General features: G+C 43.1%; 2 protein-coding genes across 2 annotated transcripts; one reads left to right on the top strand and one right to left on the bottom strand.

Moving 5' to 3' along the window:
• Window positions 1-2,821: 2,821 nt before the first annotated feature.
• Window positions 2,822-10,026, bottom strand: LOC133024342 (bifunctional protein GlmU-like). Its single transcript, XM_061091412.1, has 3 exons — window positions 9,970-10,026; window positions 3,599-3,790; window positions 2,822-3,139 (listed from the first exon to the last, which is right to left on the bottom strand). The coding sequence occupies exons 1-3, from the start codon at window positions 9,970-9,972 to the stop codon at window positions 2,879-2,881; spliced, it is 456 nt and encodes a 151-aa protein (XP_060947395.1). The 5' UTR covers window positions 9,973-10,026; the 3' UTR covers window positions 2,822-2,878.
• On the top strand, window positions 6,677-9,851 carry LOC133024273 (E3 ubiquitin/ISG15 ligase TRIM25-like; the record flags this gene model as incomplete). The annotated part of the gene is made up of 2 exons (XM_061091315.1): window positions 6,677-7,572; window positions 9,848-9,851. Coding segments are annotated over 2 exons (900 nt in total), but the record flags the coding sequence as incomplete, so codon positions are not given.
• Window positions 10,027-21,170: the final 11,144 nt, after the last annotated feature.

Genomic DNA, 21,170 nt, shown 5'->3' with positions numbered 1-21,170 from the left:
GCTGTCAATCAAACACTGACCTTCCATCATCACACATATTTAGTTCTCACTTTGTAAAGACAGAAATCTATAATTACACTGACATGAATGTGTTTGAAAGAACCCGAGCGGTGGGAGGCCCTACTGTATTTTGAAGGACCTGCATTGCTTTTTCAGGGCGAAATTGTGTTTATGGTTCAACCTCCCTCAAACTCCATCTACGATTGGCCGACATCTACAAAAATCTATAGGGACATATGTCTTTTCAGAACAAACAAATAAGTCTCTTGGTTGGATATGCTAGACCAAACAGGAAGCCCGCCATTTCGACTTTAATTGCTATTTTGGCCACATTTGTACTTTGACAACTTGTCGTACGCCTTCATCAGATCAACTTCAACTTCTGGGAATGTCATCTCTACCAGACAGAGATATAAACTACCTCGGCATATTTGATTTCATCATACGGTTTGACCATGGCGTGGCATAAAAATTAGATTGCACGCCATAAAAACACAAACTTCTGTTTCTCTGGTAGAGTTTATGCAAGAGTTTATGGCCAAAATCATAATCACGATTATTTTGATCAATATTGAGATCACGATTGTTTATCACAATTATTCATTTATTTTAGGGACAACATCTTTTTATTGCACTTTCACGTTTAAATGACCAAGAACACTGCTTCCACTTCTATTGTTGTGCTACATTCCAGCTAATGTACACGTCTTTGCATCAAAATAAAGCTCATACGGTTCTTATTCACCTGAAGCAAAATATAAATACAATTTTTACCCAAAAGAAAGGGCTAACTAAAAATAAATATGCCATCACAGAATGCAACCAAATGAAAACAATTCAGGCCTATGCAGAAAAGGAAATAACAAGGTGTTATTGATAAATTATACTGTTACTGTTACAGTACAGCCGAGGTGAGAAGTCTGAAACATGTAGGAGACGTTCAAGTGAATACTTCTAACTTCAGATTGTTCAGGTGAATACTTCTAACTTCAGATTGTTGTTCAGGTGAATACTTCTAACTTCAGATTGTTGTTCAGGTGAATACTTCTAACTTCAGATTGTTCAGGTGACTACTTTTAACTTCAGATTGTTCAGGTGAAAACTTCTAACTTCAGATTGTTCAGGTGAATACTTCTAACTTCAGATTGTTGTTCAGGTGAATACTTCTAACTTCAGATTGTTCAGGTGAATACTTCTAACTTCAGATTGTTCAGGCGAATACTTCTAACTTCAGATTGTTCAGGGGAATTCTTCTAACTTCAGATTGTTCAGGTGAATACGACACCAGCTCAGAACTAATGAATGACAAAGACAAAGCCTGAGAGCAGATTTCCTTGAAAGTGAATACATGATAACTGTTGCTGCTTGGTGTTAATTATGAATCTTTTAATTGTTCTAAATTCTTACTTCTGATATTAAAGGCATATTCCCTTCGCTGCACTCAACATCAAACAGAGTTCACGGAACTGTCCCTTCTGGGGCAAAGTCAGACTGACATTGTTTGGGTTCAGTTGTTCAGAATGTTTACACAGTCAAGATTATTTTGATATAGCAGAAACATAATATTCTTTGCTCCACTGGACAACAGTTTTGCCCTCATGGCATCTGCTTGGTCAAGGCCTTTCAAGAAGTGAACAAGTTGCCAAGCAACTATCAAAGGAGGCGTGAGATTGGGAAATGTAGCTCCTTGTCACTTCCGTATCCAAAAGCCAGGAGGACGGATTACGCCTGCGCACTTTCGAGGAGTCGGAACGAAGATCTACTGTTATAAAATAGACAGGCGCTGGATGTTGTTAGCGCTCTGATACGACTGGTGTGTTGGAAGCCCATTGCTTTGCTGATTCATAACCTGTTCATTGCTTCCTAAATAAATTCTTGATTGAACAAACCGAGTTCGGCTCATCTTCTCATACAAAGGATGAACAACGCCTGACAGGAGTTGAGGACGATGTCGTGTTTTCCACAGTAACGAGTCTCGACAGAAACGTAAAGAGACGAAGTCGTGTTTCGACGTCAGTTTCTGTTCATGTTGACGTTTCACGAGCCTCTGAACTCTGGAGCAAAGTGGTGAAGTAAAGTAAAGCAGGTGTGAAGGGATTTAAAGCTGAACGTGACCCGTGTGGATGCAGCCTGTTCGCTGTGTTGTCTCAATCTGAGGCTTCATGCTCCACGTTCCATTGAATGTGTTGCCATCATCAAGAATCGTTCATCTTCAGCTTCAACACTGAACGAGAGAACAGGAGACACTAGAGTTTAATGAACCGTAGCTTCTCATCAGTGTAATATCAACTATTCCCTCAGCAGAAGATATGAAGACAACATTACAGGGTCATTTTAAAGACCATTCACTTTTACTGCTACATGATGTGTTAGCAAAGTGAGAGTATTCAGTTCCCTAAAGTGTTTTAATCTTCTCCCCTGTGTTTAATCTGTCTGTCTTGACTTATACATTCATCATTATTAATTTTTTTCAGGCAAAAGGCAAAACTCATGCAACGCTTCAAAATGCATTATAGTTGGTACCTTCAGGTTTAAGGAATCCTGGTTATTATTTTTTTTTTTTTCAGGAAAAATAATTGGCTTTTCTTTATTATACTTAAAAAAATTGTTTTAATTAAAAACAAGCACTCGGGCAGTGTGACATTTTCTTTTACCTCAATCAATCAAGTTTTATTTGTATAGCCCATATTAAGAATTCACAATTTGTCCAATAGGGATTAAAAACTCACACACAAACATTGTGTTTATGAATGCAGACGTGTGAGATGATGGTCAGTGAGCAGCCGGGCTTCAAGGCTACAGATGAGTGGGACGGCACGGATTGTTTATTTATTATTTATTATTAATCACAGAAGGAATCGCCTTGTGTTTCCCTCCTTCAGCTCTCGTTGCTTCCACTTGAGCGCGGCTGCACCACGAGCTCGGGGAAACCCGTGTGCTCGTCCATCTCTCTGGTGAACTGCAGGTCCAGCGCCTCCCCGACCACCACCTCGGCCGTGGTGAACACCTGCAGACCCCCCAGCACGTGCCCCCCCACAGTCCGGCCCTCCGCGTCCGACAGGCAGATGTGCAGGTGGGCCTCTGGGTTCACGGTTCCGACCAGGGAGACGATCTCGTAGCGACCGCTCAGTTGGATCACCTGGGGGAGGAGTCAAGTCACACTAACACAACTGGGTTTGTTCTTATTGTCACTGATCCAGGGTGTGAACATGTCAGTAGACAGGAGAAATAAGTACACAACACGTTACACAGTACAATCTAGTATGTACTTATACGGCCGTGGATCCGATGAGAGCAGAACAAACCAGAATAATGCAAAAATGGATTGAGTGTAATAATACTTCATGGGAAGCGATGTAATGAACATGATCCACAGGTTGTAGTGAACAGCAGGAATCCCTCAATATTCTCACGTTTAAATGATGAAACAATATTCTGAACACTCAAGTCTGTAATAATATTTTCAGGGATTATCATGAATATGAGTTTTACAGGCGTCTGTTGCAGGTTTATACTTCCACACATGTTTAAAGATGCAGAACAAAAACTACACAGAAAACACACAAGGTGGGAAACAACTGAACCTGGACTTCACAACCTCATTTGTGTTTGTCGCCGTGGCGTTGGCCAGCCGGAGCGTTGCCGTGGTGACGCTGCCCACGCAGGTGATGATGAACGGCGCTCGCAGTCGCCGCTCCTGCACGAACGCCTGCAGAGACGCCAGCAGCTCCTGACCCGGGCCGAGCCGCACGGCGTGGACCCGCAGGGCCGAGCCCCCCCCCGCTGAACTCTAGGAAACACACACAGATGGTTTGTTTGTCTTTATATTTTTTAACTATTTAACGTTTTCTCAACAATTTAAAAAATATTTCTTACTGCTGAAATATAAATAATATGAAAAAACATAAATGAAATTAGATGAGAGAAAAAGAAGAAAGAGGGTGAATATCTACCACGAATCTGTTAAGTGACCGACACTGATTTGAAGTTAAATATTGACGCGGTTTTAATGAGTCATCGAAGCACCAGAGTCGTACGTCCAGGAATCGTTAACGACTCGGAACAAACATCGTACAACTTAGTTCTCAAATCTGAATCCGGCCATAGTTGGTTCAGGTCGTCCAATCAGCTGGAGAAGCACAGATTCAACTGGTTCTGTGTGTGTGTGTCTGTGTGTGTGTGTGTGTGTGTGTGGTCCATTCAGCTCTTTAACAGGATCACTGTGCTAAACCAAACAGCAGCCGTGACCTCTGACCCTACAGGGGGGGGGGGGAGTCATGTGACCTGAGATTAGTGACACTCACGCTGATCCGCTGCAGTTTGAACAGAAAAAGAGCTTTTCGAAAAATATTCAGAGAGGAGGAGCCAACTTTACATTTCATTTTGTGTGAAACTAATAATAATGAATAAATCTCATAATTTTAAAGTTCTTGAGTGATTTAGTTTCTTGAAATGTATTTGAACATTTCCCCAAACAACAGAGTTCATCATGAAAGATCTAAAATCCAAAGTGTGGTGGAGGATGAACGGATGTTACTAAAACACGCAGTAACAGAACTTCATCACATGTTCCTCAACTCGAACGTAACCTGGTAAATATAAAGTATTATCATTAAAATGCACATTAAAGAATTAACGTGTTTTACTCATCATACAAACTGCAGATTGTTCTACAGATGGATTCACATGTGGTGGGACATCAGATCAACTTCATATGGAGATGAGTGTCATCACAACAAGATGGAGATATAAACTACCTCGAATTTTGAGTTTTCATCACACGGTGTGATCGTGGCGTGGCGTTAAAGTTTGATTACACGCCATCAAAACACAATGTTCTGTATCTCAGACACATGGTGCAATCGAGTCCAAACTAGACATGCAAGACAAGAGTCCCGACCTGATGACATCCACACAGAAATTATGAATTAAAATCACTGCGCCACCTGGTGGCAACAGGAAGTGTGTTGTTTTTGGAACATCTTACACTTGGAAGTATTCCTCCTCATTAGGGATGGGCATTCGATTAAATTGTCTCAATCGTTCGTCGGGAGATTAAATGACGAATTTTCGATTAATCATTAATATTTTTATATTAAAATTCACTATTTATAGGCTGTTAAAATGCAGTGAAAATAGAAAAAACACAGCGTGTTTCCTCATTGAAATCTTTATTACAAGATGAACAACTCTTGTGGCAGTTAAACAGTTAAAGATACTTTCAATGGTTACACTTGAAAATATGCGCTGCTTTACTCTTCAGCTCCGCTGAGAGAGCAGCTAGCCGCTGAGAGCTAGCTGGATTTGACGGTTCTCGACCTCTTACCTTAACCGTCAAATCCAGCTAGCTCTCAGCGGCTAGCTGCTGCTCTTTCAGCGGGGATTGTAAAGTATAACTCCGGGCTGCTTCCTACAGCTGCTAACATCCTCACTGTACTGCGTTCAGGCAACTCGGATATTCCGAACTCCTACTTGAAGAAGAGCAGTGGACTCCTCGTGCGCTCATGGAGACTTATAGCTTCGCAGTGTTGGCAGGGAACGCAACAGAATTTCGTCGATGACAAAATAATGTCATCGACGAAATTCTTAATGATCAATTAATCGATCGTCGATTAATTATGCCCATCCCTACTCCTCATCACTGACTGCAACCATGTCAAACTGTGTCAAAAGTGTCTGAAGACATTGATAATGGCATAAGATTAATGGGACTTTTCGTCAACTGCATATTAGTGGCGTGGCGTCAAAGTTCATCAATTTGCCTTTAAACACAAAATTGCTGTAACTTCAGTGTTCATGCTTCAGTCTCCCTCCCTTCATTTGTGTAACAACAGACACCCCCCCCCTGAAGATATTAATATGGTTTTAAAGAATGGACGTGACAAAATAACTGACTAGCGCCCCCTAAAGTGAAGCCCCGGCACTAAGATTGGCCGACTTTTACAAAAATCGATAGGGACATTTGTCTTTTCATGACAAACAAATAAGTCTGATGAACTTGTCCTTGGGCTTTCATTAGATCAACTTCATGTTCTGTGAATGTCATCTCAACAAGATGGAGGTATAAACTTCCTCGGTATGATTTCATCACACGGTGTGACCGTGGTGTGGCGTGACATTTATCCCAAGAAAAGGGATTTATTATAACTTCTCTGTGCATTGTTCTTTCAGCCTCAAACCTCATTCACACATTCACAGTCCCGCCCTGATCAGATCCATATCAATATTGACTCATCAGTACAGCGCCACCTGCTGGCTACAGGAAGTGACATGTTTTAAACTTTGATGAACTGCTCTTGGCTGCTTCACAATATACAGCTCAAATGATCTGAATATATAAAAGAACACTTCAAAGGATTCATAAAGCAAATAGTTCTTTGTTGACAGTTTGCTTTAATGTCACAGTGTCAGTGATGTTAGAATCCTTTGATGTCTTAGATGCAAAGATGAATGATTTATACGATCTGAAGAGAGAAAAGAGTGTTTTGAATAGATCTATTAGTCTAGTAAAGTGATAGCGATAGCACCACCTACTGCCAAAAGGAGGTAAGCCTCGTTTTTAAACAAAATTCAATTAAGAATAAGGAGCAGAGATCTGTTTCTGTTCAGAGGAAGTGAAACTGTTCTACAGTCTCTGGCAGCAGCTGAAATGGAGAAACAAGAAAATCACCTGGACAGAGAAAGATTCTCCTGTTGGATCTGTGTGGATCTACTGAAGGATCCGGTGACTACTGTCTGTGGACACAGCTACTGTAAGAGCTGTATTAACACCCACTGGGACAAAGAGGAGGAGAGAGGAAGCTACAGCTGTCCTCAGTGTAGACAGACCTTCACACCGAGGCCTGTCCTGGAGACAAGCACCATGTTAGCTGCTCTAGTGGAGTATCTGAAGAACAATGGACTCCAAGCTGCTCCTGCTGATCACTGCTATGCTGGACCTGAAGATGTGGCCTGTGATGTCTGCACTGGGAGAAAACGGAAAGCTCTCAAGTCCTGTTTGAATTGTTTGGCCTCTTATTGTGAGAAACACCTCCAGCCTCATCTTCAGTCACCTCCATTTAAGAAGCACAAGCTGGTGGAGCCCTCGGAGAAGCTCCAGGAGAACATCTGCTCACGTCACGACGAGGTGATGAAGATGTTCTGCCGCACTGATCAGCAGTGTATCTGTTCTCTCTGCTCTGTGGAGGAACATAAAGACCACGACACAGTGTCAGCTGCAGCAGAAAGAACTGAGAGGCAGAGAGAGCTCGGGCTGAGGAGACAAACAATCCAGCAGAGAGTCCAGGACACAGAGAAAGACGTGAAGCTGCTTCAACCGGAGGAGGAGGCCATCAATGGCTCTGCTGATAAAGCAGTGGAGGACAGTGAGGAGATCTTCACTGAGCTGATCCGTCTGCTGGAGAAAAGAAGCTCTGATGTGGAGCAGCAGATCAGATCCCAGCAAGAAACTGAAGTGAGTCGAGTCAGAGAGCTTCAGGAGAGGCTGGAGCAGGAGATCACTGAGCTGAAGAGGAAAGACCATGAACTGAAGCAGCTCTCAGACACAGAGGATCACAACCAGCTTCTACACAACTACCCCTCACTGTCACCACTCAGTGGATCTACACACTCATCCAGCTTCAGGTTCCGTCCTCTGAGGAACTTTGAGGACGTGACAGCAGCTGTGTCACAGGCCAGAGGTCGACTACAGGACATTCTGAGTGAGACAGAGACAGAGATTTTACAGATTGTGTCTCAAGTGGATGTTTTACTGCGACAACCAGAGCCAGAGACCAGAGCTGACTTCTTAAAATATTCACAGGAAATCACACTGGATCCAAACACAGCACACAGACATCTGTTATTATCTGAGGGAAACAGAAAAGTAACATATATGAGTGAAGATCAGTATTATTCTGATCACCCAGACAGATTCACTGATTGGTGTCAGGTCCTGAGTAGAGAGAGTCTGACTGGACGTTGTTACTGGGAGGTGGAGGTGGAGGAGGTGGTGGAGGAGGAGGAGGAGGAAGAGGAGGAGGATGAGGAGGTGGAGGAGGAGGAGGAGGAGGAGGAGGAGGAGGAGGAGGAGCAGGTGGGGGGGGCAGGAGTTGCTGTAGTAGTCGCATACAAGAATATCAGCAGAGCAGGAGACTCACGTGAATGTGTATTTGGATACAATGATAAATCTTGGTCATTAGTTTGTAATGGAAACAGTTATTACAACAACATTGAGACTCGAGGGTCAGGTCCTGTGTCCTCCAGAGTAGGAGTGTACCTGGATCACAGTGCAGGTGTTCTGTCCTTCTACAGCGTCTCTGACACCATGACTCTCCTCCACAGTGTCCAGACCACATTCACTCAGCCTCTCTATGCTGGAGTTAGTCTTTATTGGGCTGGATACACAGCTGAGTACTGTAAACTCAAATAGACTCATTAAGAGTCATTAAAAGCAGTGATTTAGATTCTGTGTGTAAATCTTTAACTTCTTTTGTCTCCATGTTTGTTGATTAAAGTTTGTCGTGGTGACGTTTCTGCTCCGCACAGAGATCAGCTGTCAATCAAACACTGACCTTCCATCATCACACATATTTAGTTCTCATTTTGTAAAGACAGAAATCTATAATTACACTGACATGAATGTGTTTGAAAGAACCCGAGCGGTGGGAGGCCCTACTGTATTTTGAAGGACCTGCATTTCCATTTTGGGCTTTTTCAGGGCGAAATTGTGTTCATGGTTCAACCTCCCTCAAACTTCATTTGTGTATTAACAGCGCCCCCCCCCCCCCCCCCCGCAGACATTCATATGGTTTTAAGGAATGGGCGTGGCAAAATAACTGAGTGCCCCCTAAAGGGCAGCCCTGGCACTACGATTGGCCTACATCTACAAAAATCTATAGGGACATGTGACTTGTCATAACAACCAAATAAGTCTCTTGGCTAGATATGCTAGACCAAACAGGAAGCCCGCCATTTCGACTTTAATGGCTATTTTGGCCATTTTCCACATTTGTACTTTGACAACTTGTCGTACGCCTTCATCAGATCAACTTCAACTTCTGGGAATGTCATCCCAACCAGACGGAGATATAAACTACCTCGGCATATTTAATTTCATCACACGGTGTGACCATGGCGTGGCATAAAAATTAAATTAAAAACACGAACTTCTGTTTCTCTGGTAGAGTTCATGCAAGAGTCTATGGCCAAAATCATAATCACGATTAATTTGATCAATATTGAGATCACGATTGTTTATCACGTTATTGCACTTTCACGTTTAAATGACCGAGAACACTGCTTCCACTTCTATTGTTGTGCTACATTCCAGCTAATGTACACGTCTTTGAATGAAACATGTAGGAGACGCTCAAGTGAATACTTCTAACTTCAGATTGTTCAGGTGAATACTTCTAACTTCAGATTGTTCAGGTGAAAACTTCTAACTTCAGATTGTTGTTCAGGTGAATTCTTCTAACTTCAGATTGTTCAGGTGAATACTTCTAACTTCAGATTGTTCAGGTGAATACTTCTAACTTCAGATTGTTGTTCAGGTGAATTCTTCTAACTTCAGATTGTTGTTCAGGTAAATTCTTCTAACTTCAGATTGTTGTTCAGGTGAATAATTCTAACTTCAGATTGTTGTTCAGGTGAATTCTTCTAACTTCAGATTGTTGTTCAGGTAAATTCTTCTAACTTCAGATTGTTGTTCAGGTGAATACTTCTAACTTCAGATTGTTGTTCAGGTGAATTCTTCTAACTTCAGATTGTTAAGGTGAATACTTCTAACTTCAGATTGTTGTTAAGGTGAATTCTTCTAACTTCAGATTGTTAAGGTGAATAATTCTAACTTCAGATTGTTGTTCAGGTGAATTCTTCTAACTTCAGATTGTTGTTAAGGTGAATTCTTCTAACTTCAGATTGTTCAGGTGAATACTTCTAACTTCAGTACCAGAGTAGAAACAGTAAAGCGGTTCCGTGTGAGCTCACCATTCTGCTCCAGGCTCGTCGGGAACTGGATCTGACACACGTGCAGCAGGATGTGCGCGTGCTCAGTACAGACTGCGACTTCCTGTAGGTTCACTGTCTTCATTCCTGGTCTTCTATCGCCACCTGCTGGTGACGGTGCAGCTCTGCAACTGGATGTGTCCATATTAATGTTTGAGTCTTTTTTAAATAATACAAATTGAAACTCTAATGTGATATGTTAGTGACTGAACATGTGATGGGTGCATTTCTCTTTGTGATTTAATAACAACAACAACTAAAATAGATAATGTTAATAAATACATCAGAATTAACTGTATTAAATTTAAATCCAGACCAATCTTTGTGCACTTTGTGTTGAGATGTGAGGACTTTGTTGAACTTGTGTTATTATGTTCATGTTTTAAAACAGATATTCCAGTAACTTAGTGTCTCACTTCGACTGAACACACAAACATCCTGATTTATTTTATTTCACACAGATTTAATATTGTATTATTTGGATATTTCACAGGAAAAGTTACACAACTGTTGTTCGCCACCTGAAATAAATTAAACCAAATGTCCAAAGTAAAACGTTTTTCACATCGTCACCCACTCATTTAAACTAAACGTGTTTCTCTTTCTGCTCAAATCTTTTCTCAGGGCACAGAACTTCCCTGTTTTTACCTTCAGGTGGCGCTGTGGTTTGAAAAATGAGTGTGGTTCTGACTGATTTGCACTTTGAGTCCTGGCTTCACTTGTTGTTGCAGCATAACTTCACATGTGAGACGATTCCACTTCCTCCACGTGTTGCTCCAGACAAACAGATCTGATGCAACCAAACTGTCCCCGAACCGTAAAGACTAAAGACTTTACTTCACACTTCTACGGTTCTATTTTCACAGACCAACACAATGACCAACGAAGAGAAAAGGAACAGAACAGAACAGAATATAATAGAACAGAATAGAAAAGAATAGAATAGAATAGAATAGAAAGCCTTCATGTACAAGGGGAAAGCAGTTCAACAAAATTAGACGTTTAAAGTTTAAATCCGACAAAAGACACAAACCAGGAGACTAATAAATACTTGAATATATAAATGTGAGTGCACAGAAGGGATATTTAAAAAGTGATATTAATTTATATAGTCAACTTATATTTATATTATAATACAATTAAAACACATTCTTTCAATAGAGAAGAGGTCAGAGGTCACATCATGTTATGAGGAGGCATGTTCGGGAAAATCATCAAAACTAAATCAGATTATAAAAGGAGGAAAGAGACAAAAGCTTTTTAATTATTAAAGAACAATGCAGAAAATAATGTCCACCTCTGTTGTATAACGATGTTCTGATGCTGATGATCAACACCTTCACCTCACATGAACACAGCGAACAGGTGAACTGTGTTTTCTCTAAATCCTGCAGCTCCACAGACGACTGGTCCCAGACCTGCTGTTGTACCTCCTCAGTGTTTTTCCATGTGATAATGAGCAGATTAAATCAGAGCTGTGGCCGTGCCGAGGCTCCTGGGAGCTGACGAGGCCGATGGCGCTGAGTGGAGGCACTCACACGTATTCCCCCTGCGAAGCCCTGATTACTCTCAGGTTACAGCGTCCATGACGACGGCCGCCGGCTTAAAGCAACAGGACTTTACAGAGAGAGAGTTCGGCTCATGTCCCCGGATCAGTGGAGCTCTGATGGACAGAAGCTGGACAGAAGCTCTACTCCCGAGCTCGTCTTTGGTTCAGTTTCATGTAGTTTGGGCTGGAAATGAGTAAATGAGCATCATTAGTCGGCCTGGTTTGTGACCTCGCCTGATGGTTTGTGACCTCACCTGATGGTTTGTGACGTCACCTGATGGTTTGTGACCTCACCTGATGGTTTGTGACCTCACCTGATGGTTTGTGACCTCACCTGATGGTTTGTGACCTCACCTGATGGTTTGTGACCTCACCTGATGGTTTGTGACGTCACCTGATGGTTTGTGACGTCACTGGATGGTTTGTGACCTCGCCTGATGGTTTGTGACCTCACCTGATGGTTTGTGACGTCACCTGATGGTTTGTGACCTCACTTGATGGTTTGTGACCTCGCCTGATGGTTTGTGACGTCACCTGATGGTTTGTGACCTCACCTGGTGGTTTGTGACGTCACCTGATGGTTTGTGACCTCACTTGATGGTTTGTGACCTCACCTGATGGTTTGTGACCTCGCCTGATGGTTTGTGACCTCACCTGATGGTTTGTGACCTCACCTGATGGTTTGTGACCTCACCTGATGGTTTGTGACCTCACCTGATGGTTTGTGACCTCGCCTGATGGTTTGTGACCTCACCTGATGGTTTGTGACCTCACCTGATGGTTTGTGACGTCACCTGATGGTTTGTGACCTCACCTGATGGTTTGTGACCTCACCTGATGGTTTGTGACCTCGCCTGATGGTTTGTGACGTCACCTGATGGTTTGATGGTTTGTGACCTCGCCTGATGGTTTGTGACCTCACCTGATTGTTTGTGACCTCGCCTGATGGTTTGTGACCTCGCCTGATGGTTTGTGACGTCACCTGATGGTTTGATGGTTTGTGACCTCGCCTGATGGTTTGTGACCTCACCTGATGGTTTGTGACCTCACCTGATGGTTTGTGACCTCGCCTGATGGTTTGTGACGTCACCTGATGGTTTGATGGTTTGTGACCTCGCCTGATGGTTTGTGACCTCACCTGATGGTTTGTGACGTCACCTGATGGTTTGTGACGTCACCTGATGGTTTGTGACGTCACCTGATGGTTTGTGACGTCACCTGATGGTTTGTTTAACAAATAACTTTTACTTGATTCTTTCTTTGCAATTACTTTTAAATGTTGTGTAGTTTCATCTACTGTATTGAATCATTGTGTGTCTTTGACTTCTTGTCTTTAAGGGTTTGGTTTCTTCTCCCTTTTGTGAAGCACTTTGTAACGGCGCTTTACAGATGAAGTTATTATTATCATTGGAAAGTGAAGCGATCCGGATGCTCACAGCAGCAGAAGCTGAGACAGACACAGAGAAGTCGACTCTGGAGACAAGAGGGTAAAGTGAAGTTTGGTGTTTGTTCAAACTCTCATCGTTCCCACTCTGCTGTCAAACACAGAATCAAGACGTGGCTGCTGCGTCTGTATCAACAAAAGAACAATGAGGCTTTAGAATATTCATTGTTTTAGTGAAGCTTCCCTTTAATTGGATTCAGGCTTTTAATCAGTAGTTTTGGCAAATATGTGTGTTTATGTGTGTGTGTGCATGTGTGTGAACTAATTAGGACCAGCAATTACCCCAAACTGTGGCTGTGTCTCCTGCAGGGGGGTGGGGGGGGCAACAATAGCAGACTGTCAGTGCCAGCGCTGCCATGCAGAACAGATGCATGTGGACATGCCAGACAAAGGCACGGCTGGCCGAGTGTGTGTGAGTGTTTGTGTGTGAGTGTGTGAGTGTTTGTGTGTGTGTGTGTGAATATGTTTGTGTGTGTGTGTGTGTGTGTGTGTCATGAGTAAGGGGGGTGGGGGCTGAGTGTGTCCGATGCAGTGACAGTGGAGGAGCTCAGGCATCGTTCCACGACACCAGCAGCTCCCAGCAGCCCCTGCTGTCTCAGCCACCCCCCCCCCCAGGCCCCCCGGAGCTGTCAGTCTCCCAGAAGCCCCTGCTGCGGCGCCTCTGGTCCAGCCCGTTAATTGGGGGGTCGACTCTGTTCATTACGACATCATCTGCATAATGAGACTGTGATCTGCTGCGGTCATGTGACGTGTCGTACTTTAGACGCACCTCCACGTACCTGGAGTCATGTGACTGTAACATGATCATGTGACATCAACTAATGACGACCACGAGGTGCTGATTAGAGTTTTATAAAGATTTTCACTTATGAAGTGAAAAAAATGAATATGATCACATGTGAGTCTTCAAAGGTCACAGCTTCCCCTCCAGAGTAAATGAATACACATCAAACACACACACACAGACACACACACACACACACACACACACACACACACACACACGCTGCTTCTTATTATTTCAACTCATAACGAAACTGTTCGACCTCTGACGTCAACTTTTTACCCAGATGTTGGATTCAGAAGAAGAAGAAGAAGAAGAAGAAGAAGAAGAAGAAGAAGAAGAAGAAGAAGAAGAAGAAGAAGAAGAAGAAGAAGAAGAAGAAGAAGAAGAAGAAGAAGAAGAAGAAGAAGAAGAAGAAGAAGAAGAAGAAGAAGAATTGAGTCCGTGGCATCAGCGTCAGGTTTTTGCTGAAGGTTGTTTATGCTGAAATGTTTCCACATGCCGCAGTGTGTGTGTGTGTGTGTGTGTGTGTGTGTGTGTGTGTGTGTGTGTGTGTGTGTGTGTGTGTGTGTGTGTGTGTGTGTGTGTGTGTTGTCCAGGGTCCCACTAAGGAGCATGTTGGAATGACATGTATGAACATGTCAGACCCACAGGCAGCTGCATGTGTCAGGTGCCTCATGGGAAATAATGTGTGTGTATGTGTGTGTGTGTGTGTGTGTGTGTGTGTATGTGTGTGTGTGTGTAAAGGCGCAGCAGGTTCTTGTCTATGTAAAACATTTTGGACAATTTGGACATTACACAAGGACATTCTGATAATGTCTATAGTTTGTGGTCAACGTGTTTGGACGCGTCCTTCAGAGATACATGTATTTAGGAATTATTTAATGAAAACTTTCAGAAAGTTTTACTATTTTATTTTATAAAAGTCAGGACATTGAGTTTAAATGACATGTGGCTGTGATTGGAAAGAGCATTTTAAACATACTATGCTATTTTGTGGGAAGAAAAGACATTTTGGACTAGATTGGACATTTGTTGAGAGAAATATATTTGTGCACAGTAATTGTATTTTGTGGCAGTGAAGACATTTTTGAAAAGTGAGAACAAATATTTCGAAGTGGGGACATGTGGACAGAATTATGGATTTTCTTGGCCTGGGGGAATTGAAGGTGTTTTTAGAAAGCGTTGGTATTTTTGGGTGATTTGGTGAAATTGGGACTTCGTGGAAGCAGCTTTTAGAAGCTTTCAATCCGACAGCATCACTCGGGCTCTGGAACCTTAACGTGTAAGTTCAGGAGCAGTTCTCCGTCCTCTTACTTCACAGCAACACCTTTGTCTTTTCCTGAGTGGCTGGACGCATCTCTGTCCTGATTAAAGACCAGGATTAAGGAGCGCTGACCTTCTGTTATCAGGGACTCATCCCGCACGCCGTCTCAAATCGATAGGCCGCTCCGTCGGCTTTCACACGTCCGTCTACTTTCACAGATCAATCCCCTGCAATCCTCTCCAGCCCTCAGCAGGAGTGCCTCGGGCTTTCAGGGTGGAATTATGTGGTGGCGCTCCTGCTGCTGGTTCAGAGGAAGTAATAAGTCGACTGCAGGGCTTTCTCATCACAACAAAATTGCAGCTGGTATTGATGGCGTTATTAGCGGCTTCCTCGGCAAAGACTCGGAGCATTAGAGCCGTCGGTCGGAGCGGGAGAAGACGAAGCTGCAATCTGCTGAGATGTGCAAAGATAATAGAGATGCTGCGAGTCTGTTAGAGCCCGGTGTGGTTCAACCGCCGTCACTGCACGCCACATGCACGCTGCAAAAGATATCTGACACAAAACGCTCATGACAATAACCTGAACAGTAAATAAGGGAGGACGGAGAATGAAATGAAACAGGAGGTGAAGAAGGAAGGTGGAAGGTCAAGGTTCGTGCACTGAACACCAGAGGGCTTTAAAATAATGATTTTCAAATAAGCTGATCCTGAAGTTACTGAAAGGCAGTGGACCAATCACAGCAGAGTGGTCCAGCCGACCAATCAGAGCAGGCTGGGCTCTCTCAGGAGACAGAGGCTGAAAGGAGGTGCAGCAGCGATGGGCAGTCAGAGGACAGAGATGTGTTACAGCATGAAAACCTTTTACTGTCAGAACATGTAAGATATTTGTGTATGTATTTATATATATATATACTGTATATGTAATAGTAGAACATGAATTGTGGCATTTTATTTTTGAAGGACTCACCTGAACGCTCCTGAGGATTCAGGTTGAGCAGCGAATCTCCTGCTGTGGTTTTCATGAGCCAAAGATAAACTCTGGAGGTCAAGTCAGAAAACTCATTAAACTCTACTTCTGACTCTTTTTGAGGCGGACACATTAAAACTGAGTCTCTATGAAAAATAATAACTGTGTGTGTGTCCCAGCCGTGATGTGAACACTGTGCAGATCTGACTCCTGCAGCTTCCTGCAGTGTGCAGTTATGAGCCGCTGGATTTCAGGGGTTTAAGTGAAGCCTCTGTTGTGTCTTTACACTGGGGACCCCCCCCGCCCCCCCTGCTTCCCTACTTCTCTCCTGCACCCCCCCTACCCCCCCAACCCCTCGCTTTCCCCGCTGCCTGGCTTAAGCTAATCCCATTAGCGGTGAGGCGGCCTGACGCTGATGTGGCCGGTGACTGACCAGCTGCTCCGAGTCTGGCCACCACGGGCACGCTGTAAAAAATGTCAGAATGAGCAAATCAGTAGCTACGTGTGAAACAGTGTGATAATGGATCCTGATAGAAAACCCTTTTCTGTAATAGTTTTTTTGTTATTTCAGCATAATTATTAGCATGGGTCGTATATGTTTACATGTAAAGCCACAAAACTAGTTTCAAGGTGGAAAAGATCCTGGTCAAATATTACAAAGGTCAGAATTGACCTGCAGCACAAGACAGGAGTTGTTTACTTCACTTTATTTAACCAAGTACTCCGTCTTTCACCGATCTCTGTGTTTTACGGCTTGAACCAAACGCACAACCCGAGGGTTCGATACCGAAACACAGCACCTGATGTCTGAGGATCTGATCCGACATCTGAGCTGGAAACACATTTTTCGAAAGGAGGAAAAACATTTGCTTTAATTGGACACTTATTGTTTGAGAATACAAATTTACAAATACAAAGACAATCAGATCAAAAATCAAATGTACTGCAAATCTGTCTGTAATATGCACAACAGACTTATCACATTAATATCATTCTACAATGTAAAATTATATTAATATGATGAACAATGATATGTATTATATATAAGTATATAAAAGTAACTGGAGACAGGGTTGAATCCCCATGAAGCTCAATGGAAAACAATGATACATAATCAAAAGGTCCTGATGGAAAAACATTTACCTTCACTGAGAGGAATCTGGTTCCATCACTGTTTACGCCTAAATTAGTCTGAAATATTTGAGACTAATTAGTCCAAGAAACAGCAGATTAGCAAGTGGCCGAGATATTTTTAGGATTCAAGAGGAGAAAATACTTGTTTGTACTTTTTGTATGTTTCAACTTGGAGGCTGCACCACCGGAAAGTAATTTAATGAAAACAACAATAATTTCTCCTGATGGTTATTGAATCCTGTCTCCACTCTTCTTTTGGCTCCAGCTTTGGTCTCCACCAGCCGCTGGTGTGTAACTATGTGTGTAACTGTGTGTGTAACTGTGTGTGTAGCTGTGTGTGTAACTGTGTGTGTTTGCTGTTTGGTGAGATCGAAACAAAGAGCTGAAAGATGCTAAAACGCTTAGAACTCGTTTTCTCTACGACTTTACCTTGATATCTTAACATTTACAACATTCATCCAAACACACAAAATCAATCAAAACAATTTTAAGTTTTCTGAAAATAAAGTTATTATTATATATTTTTTTAACCCATCACAAAAACTCATACAAATTTATTTAAAATCAATTAAATAATTTAATCGCTTGTGGTAAAATTATTATCAAACTCTTTTAAAAAGTCTGGTTCTTCTTCTGGTTTATTTTTAGTTTGTAAATCTTCCAACACTTGGTGTTTTGCAGTGCGATGCTCCTCAGTGAAGATCCCTGCTCCCTGGTGATGTCATCCGTCCTCTGGTTTCAAACCAACACTGATTAATAATTTATGGATCTTCCCATAATTCCACTTTACACACTTCAAAGGCTGAGATTTGCATCCTGATTCGTTCACTCTGCTGAAACCTCCTTTTTGCATCAGTGTTTCTCTTAGAAATGGAATTTGAGACGGTTTGTTCTCACATCAGCGGATAAAGAAGATTAAAGTGCGGGCATCCTGCGCCCCCCCCAACCTTCTCCTCCTCCTCCTCCTGCTCTTCCCTCCTCCTCCTCCTCCTCCTCCTCCTCCCTCCTCCCCTCTTCCATCTCGGCCTCCGGGCTTTGATTTGTCTCGTGATGCTTCTGAGGAACATGAAGTACAGACGACGTACAGACGAGATTTACTTTACTGTCCCAACACTGAAGTTCACAGAAGAACTCACCTTCGTCCTTTTTAACGCTGTGATTTCTTGAGCAGATATAAAACATTAATATGTATTTCTTACACAGATTCTCATCCTGCTCCTTCGTGAAGGAATTTAAGTTTAGCTCTGCATTAAAATATCGGATACAGGCCTAAAGTCAGAAGAGAATAAAAACAATTAGAAATTCAATATTGTGCAATAAAAGTATTCAAAATGTTTTTTTAAATACATATGGGATCCTGACAATAAATATGAAAAGACATGTAGAATATTTCTGTTTGACCGAAGCTCCAAGCAATAAAAAGACCAGAGTGTAGATATTTTACTCTGTGTATTTTTATCTATTTTATTTATTCTCTATTTAACCTTTAAGTTCCCTTTGAGATGAGATGTCTCACCCGTCCAGATTCATATTCGAGAGATAAACAGCAAAGAAGTCAACATGACAACAAGTGGATTTAACATGAAACAGACACAAACATTAAATCAGGTTTTTAGGAAGTAAAACCGATTAAATATCAGTTTCTTTTCCCTTTAAACAACTTGTTGCCTTAACATCAGTCAAGAAGCTTCAGACGTCTCTGAACACATCTGCTCAAATCTGTGGGGGAAACTTTTACTGTAGCATAATGTTTAACGCTTAATACGCATCGCTTCTTAATCCCACATTCCATGCTGTGATATTATCCATGTCTATTTTTCAAAATGTGGTTTTAAGTCGATGATCTTTTTGTTTGTTTTTTATTTGTTTTTTTTGCACAAAGAAAATGGGAAATATAAAAGTAAATTATAAATTAGCTTCTCATGACTGGTGATGGTGAGTCGGACACTTCTGGCTCCAGCTCCTTTATTTACAGGTTTCTGTTTCCAGGCAGTTTAGAGTGATTCTAGGGATGGGGGGGTGGGGGGTCTTGCCACTTGTTTTTTGTGTTCTGGTGAATCCCTCCACACCTCCAGTATCTGGGCAGATCTGTACAGTCTCTCCGTCTCATTTCAATCGGCCTCCATCTGTTTTGTCTCTCCATGAAAAGGTTCTATTATGATCCTCTGCTCTTTGTACAAATGGACTACTAAGCGGATAGGGACCTCCACCACCCCCCCATAGCCCCCCCCCCACCTCCCCATAGGCACAGGCAGCCCCCCCAGCCCCCCCCCCAGTCTTCCTGAAACATTAGATTCCAAGGAGCTCGTTCTGCTTTAATGATCCAGCGCCGGCGACGGGATCTTAATGTTCACCAGTTTTAAAATGTGCTGCGTCTATAGAAGCAGCGAGGGTGGAGGGGGTGGAGTGGAGTGGGGGGGGCAGCAGGCTCTTTATTAACCCTACAGTGACTAGCTAATGTGATTGAAGTGGAACCACCTGGCGGGGGGGCACTGTATCGTCAGCTGCCACCGAGGCCGGAGGACCAGGTGCTGGCTCCAGCCTCTTAATTGGTGCCATGTAAACGCTTGCTCCAGTGCACCGTGCGGATTAGAGAAAGCTGTTGCAGGCACCCCCCCCCCTTTCCTTTAACACACACACACACACACACACACACACACACACACACACACACACACACACACACACACACACACACACACACACACACACACACACACACACACACACTCCTTCAGACGCAGGAGTCCAGTGCAGTCTTGTTGTGGCTGCTTTGGCTTGAGTGGACGATCGGAGGTGAGCAGCCTCCGTGTCGGGGGGGCTCGGATGCATCTCGACACCCCCCTGCTGACCATGAAGCTGGGAAGCTGCCGGACGGGGGGGGAGTCTCCAGCTCTCGACCCACCGGGCCTGGTGGAGCCGGGGGGTCAGCCGGGCCCAGAGGCGAGAATCAGCTGAACAGACTCAGTCATGTGACTTTCATCAAAACACAATAAGATCATAACAGGAAGCTGCTTTCATCTGCATCAAAACTCACATCCACAGGAAAACAGACGTGAACAAAATTAACAAAATTAACTTATCATCAATCAATCAATCAATCACATTTTATTTGTATAGCCAATATTCACCAATCACAGTTTGTCTCATAGGGCTTTAACATGGTGAGACGTCCTCTGTCCTTCACCCTCAGCAAGAGTCAGGACAAACTACTAAAAACACTTTTAACAGGTAAACATACGTAGAAACCTCAGAGAGACACATGTGAGGATCCGTCTCCCAGGACGGACACAAGTGACACAGATGTGTAGAGGAGAACATCATCAGGAGAAAGGTTTTAGCAGCAATGATGAGGGTAAACACATTGAAGGATAACTTCTTCTTCCACTGTGTTCTCTCCTCTGAGTCTGAAGCTCGCTCTCCATGAACTCACAGATTCAGAAGCTGGTGTGAGTCGGTGCAGATTGAACAGAACAGTTTGACTCTGGTGGACGTCCTGTTCTCTCTCATGTTGTTTTGCCTCAAAGGGTCAAAGTCTCACCTCTGACCCCCCCCGATGCACCCGTCCCCTCTGCTGTTGCCGGGCCAGGCTGAATGTCTTCTCTGGGGAGTGTGCCTATGTTCCCACAGCCCTATGTTCCCACAGCCCTATGTTCCCAAAGCCCTATGTTCCCACATTTCTAATATTCATTACAAAATTAGGCCCTATGTTCCTACAGTTCCCACATTTCTACCCCTGCCTGGTAGTTAAGGGTTCACCATTCCGTAGCTGGCGATTTGAAGGAGCTAGCTAGCTTCCAAACTCTCTTGAGCTCAACACCGCTAACCCTAACCCTAACCCTTACCCTAAATCTAACCCTAAACCTAACCCTAACCCTAACCCTAATCCTAAACCTAACCCTAACCCTAACCCTAATCCTAAACCTAACCCTAACCCTAATCCTAAACCTAATCCTTAACCTAAACCTAAACCTAACCCTTACCCTAAACCTAACCCTAAACCTAAACCTAACCCTTACCCTAACCCTAAACCTAACCC

The sequence above is a fragment of the Limanda limanda genome, chromosome 18 (assembly GCF_963576545.1).
Source record: "Limanda limanda chromosome 18, fLimLim1.1, whole genome shotgun sequence".
Lineage (NCBI taxonomy): Eukaryota > Metazoa > Chordata > Actinopteri > Pleuronectiformes > Pleuronectidae > Limanda > Limanda limanda.
The sequence above is the reverse complement of the archived record's forward strand: the minus strand, read 5'-3'. Positions and strand labels throughout refer to the sequence as shown.

Excerpts from the sequence above, each read along its gene's own strand:
- LOC133024342 (XM_061091412.1), bottom strand. Across the intron at positions 3,140-3,598 it reads CGGCGACAAACACAAATGAG|GTGATCCAACTGAGCGGTCG; the intron begins GTTGTGAAGTCC and ends CTCCTCCCCCAG.